Raw genomic sequence first — 3,906 nt, forward strand, 5'->3', positions numbered from 1 at the left:
ATAGTGAATGTGATTATGTTGATTTAGACTTGCAGCAGCATGTGTTTTGGTTGTGGACCGGATGTTTGTTTTCACTATTGTTTCATGTGTGTATGTATGTGGAAATAGGCTCGGCCTGTTGTCTGTGAATTCTAGTGTTGGATCAGAGGGCTTAATCGGAGCATGTGTACCGTATTTCAATATGTGTGTGTTCATCATGCATGTATGCGTGTGTATTGTGTGCGGTGGTTTCTGACGAAAAAAGTGTTCTGTAACATTACGCAATATTTCATACATCAGTAATATAGAACTATGGCTGTTTCAATGCATATGCCCCCCTCCCTCCCTGCTCGCAGATGAGTGTACGTCTCTCTTGATCTCGGTGTGTCACCAGTGATTGGGGGTGACGGCCTCCCCTCTTTCAACTCTAAATTAGCTGTTTTGGTTAGTGAACCAGACGTCCAGATCAAAAAAGGTCAGACATGCCCACTTAATCCTGGTAAATCTCCCCCTTCACATCTCGCCAGCATGGTCAGCTTCTGTGTGACAGCAAGCATCACAGACACATGCCTTTGCTCTGGGAGTCTCACATGAGTCTCCCGACACGCTCGACAGCCTCCCCGTCCAGGACTGGCATTCACATGTCTTTCGGGTAGTCATTGTCAAAAGTGATGCGGTTTCACCTTTCAGATCATCATGAAGGGAGCGGTGACACGGGATCCGCTCCTCTACTTTTAGAAGAATGCTAAATATGGCCGCCGATGGCCCGTGGGCTGAACACATGAGCAGCTTTTGGGTTTTAAGGCTACGGGGTCAGCGGGCATCCACGTCTGAGAACAGCCGCGTTGTGGTGTTTGGAGGGGCGCCGCCAACACCGAGCAACACTGGAAACAGGATGGATGCACACACTGTGTAGCCCTACTGTTGGCTTTATATGCCAGGTACAGCATCTGTTCAGGCTGGTGGGATGGTCCCCTTTAAGCCTCAGATCTGTGTGACCCTGCAGCCAAGCAAGAAGAGGCAACCATTTAGCCTGAGCCCCAAGGGGCCATCGTGGTTCACCGGTTTGAGAATTGCGGTCTTGAATGAGCAGTGGGCCTATAGACTTGAGGCAGAGCTCATGAGATAAACCAAGAAAGAAATGTTGAGTCAAAGATGTTAAAGCAAAAATTTAAGTAGGCCTAAGTGGACATTTGGCCTAGTCCTACACACTTAGCACACATCTTCCTCCACTACCTGGCTGCCACCACACACACACACACACACACACACACACACACACACACACACACACACACACACACACACACACACACACACACACACACACACACACACACACACACACACACACACACACACACTATTTGGATTTGTTTTATACAGATAAATAAAGCCACATCCCCCTGTTTTGTACGATTTTGTCCTGATCTGGATAGTTTTATTGCTACATATATTAGCATTTAACACAGCATTTATACTGAAGTAGGCAGGCAGATGGGTAACTCATGGGAATAGTCATTCATACTATATTCTGTTCTCATTGGGAATAGCCTCTAAAATGTAACTATTCTTACTCGGGGACTGGGGCCCCTGACCTGAAAGACCCCCGGGGGTCCCCTCACTTCTGGGGAGCCACTGTGTTAAAACTCGGCTCAATGTGACAACATTACAGCTGTATAGTGGGTGACCTTACGCGTTGTGTCACATTTTACGCGTGTCAAACTGGCACGGCAACATTTGGTGTAAGTGGTAAACAGGACCCCCCCTCTCACCTGTTTAAAGTCAGCGACAAAAGTAATCAGCGTCCCGTCTCCCTGCTTGAATTCAATTGATATGGAGTCTCTCTCGCTGTCCGCCTCCAGCACCTCCTCGGTGATCACCCCGTCAGCGAGCCGGACCCGGACCCGCAGCTCCGAGCCCAGACCCACAGTTAGCAACAGCAGCAGGGCGCAAAGTGTCCGAACTGACGGCGGAGAGATGCGACTCGCAAACATCCCAAAAGACGCGAAACTGAACCGGACAGAGGAAAAAATCGAGGCGAAATCCCAAGACCTGCGCTCATAATATCCCGTAATTATTTTCTCGCATTTCGGAAAGCCTTTTCCCACCTATTCAGCGTAGGATTACACTTTACGCGTTCCTCTTCCATACTCTTCAAGTCCTAAAAGCTGCCCCGAGTGCCTGTATTTTCCAGACTTTAAAGCTCAGTCATGGAAATTAGACTACACCGAGTCGACAATCCCCCCCTCTGCAATCTCTGCTTTTCACTAGCAGCTTAGTTCACTTCCATTGAAAGTCATTGGGTCCCGCAACTTCTCCGGGCGTTATTAATAGGATCGTGCGCAATTCAGTTTCTCCCGCACTACAGAGGCAATACTCCGAAGATGGCACGTTGCTTCTCATTCTGCATTGTGTTGATATTCCGTCTCTTTCCCCCACTTTTGCGATTCATGCGGTCCCGTCACCGTCACTTCCTATCCGTCGGTATCCCACTGCTCGCCTGCCCGCTGGCCTCCAAACTTTCTGTTGTGTGAGAGCAGTGATGGTAGTAAACTCTTAAAGCCATACCACCCCCTGAAAACTTTGCCCATCCCCCTAAAGCCCTCATGTGATCCTTCGTTCCAACCAACAAGTAGGCTGAGCTAATAATACCCCCAACAATTATAACAAAGGTGTTATTAGCTTTTTAAATCATAGCTTTGTGGGTGTTGTTGCCACACACAAAACATTAAAAAAATGAAAAAGGCTGCTGGGTGAACTGACCAGTTGGTGATCATCACAAAGTAAAACCACTGGCACATACAAAAAAATATATATATATTTTTTTTTGAAAAGCATTAACTTGTGCTTTTTTCCCTTCTGCTTTTAAGTGTAAGTTAGAGTATTATGGATGCATACAATGCATTATGCAGACTGAGTTTATGTTCATATTTATATAGGACTTAAAAAATTGTGTAAGTTGAGTTTTGGTTTTACCCTCCATTCCTGCTTATAAGACATATTAAAGGTGTGCTTTACTGTTCTTCATAATCAAACTGACATTGTGGGCTTACTAATAATTACATTAGAAATGTGTGGAATTGAGAGTAAGTCAAAAATTTACCATAATAAATGAAGTTAAATGTGTATTTTATAAATCTCACTTTTCCTCTGACGTTTATAATAGCCACCTTTATCATAACAACAGAATGAAACTTGTATAAAAAAAATGGAGATGAGTAGTAATTTTCCTTTGTGGGCTGGCTCACTCCTTTGCATCACAGTTGTTTACTTTCTTCTCCTTTCATTTTATGAGCCCTATCTCAATCATTACTTGCGATGTCACCCATATAAAAATCAATCCATCACAAAATTATTGCCTTGTATGACAATGGTTCATTCTCTGGTTCCCTCAGGGCGGAAAACAGACTGTGGCTCCTTTACCCCCCTGACTGTTTTTACACTTTTATGATGTCCTGAGGAGGGAAAGCTCGGCAAAAGAGGTGAGACCTGCCAAACATCAGTGAAAAAGCTGCATATCTTAAGGAAGATCTCAGCGCCGCATAAAATGGTAGATTACCTGTGTGTGTGTGTGTGTGTGTGTGTGTGTGTGTGTGTGTGTGTGTGTGTGTGTGTGTGTGTGTGTGTGTGTGTGTGTGTGTGTGTGTGTGTGTGTGTGCGTGTGTGTGTGTGTGTGTGTGTGTGTGTGTGAGAGACGCTCCTGCACTAAACCACCTGAGTAGATCTGTTATCTGTGCTGGCTGACGTGCTGCATTCAGGGTGGGCCGCGGGCTCCAGGTTGGTGACCCCGGACTCGAGCACTCGAGCGCTGCTGAGACCAAGTGGTGGTCGCTCCAGTGAAGGGGAAAACAAACAGAGAGGCCATAAAGCAGAGCAAACACTGTTAGCCGGGCCTGGCAGACTGGGACCAGGAGCCTGACAGAA

General features: G+C 46.2%; 1 protein-coding gene across 1 annotated transcript in view; it reads right to left on the bottom strand.

The window, feature by feature from the left end:
* The window catches only part of oafa (OAF homolog a), a 25,077-nt gene extending 22,600 nt beyond the window's left edge, over positions 1 to 2,477 (bottom strand). The window contains exon 1 of the mRNA XM_083636387.1: positions 1,755 to 2,477. Within this exon, the coding sequence (XP_083492513.1) occupies positions 1,755 to 1,976 (222 nt within the window). The 5' untranslated portion in view covers positions 1,977 to 2,477. The remainder of the gene's footprint in view (positions 1 to 1,754) is intronic.
* Positions 2,478 to 3,906: the final 1,429 nt, after the last annotated feature.

This window comes from Poromitra crassiceps (assembly GCF_964638095.1).
Source record: "Poromitra crassiceps genome assembly, chromosome: 5".
In the NCBI taxonomy this organism is placed as follows: domain Eukaryota; kingdom Metazoa; phylum Chordata; class Actinopteri; order Beryciformes; family Melamphaidae; genus Poromitra; species Poromitra crassiceps.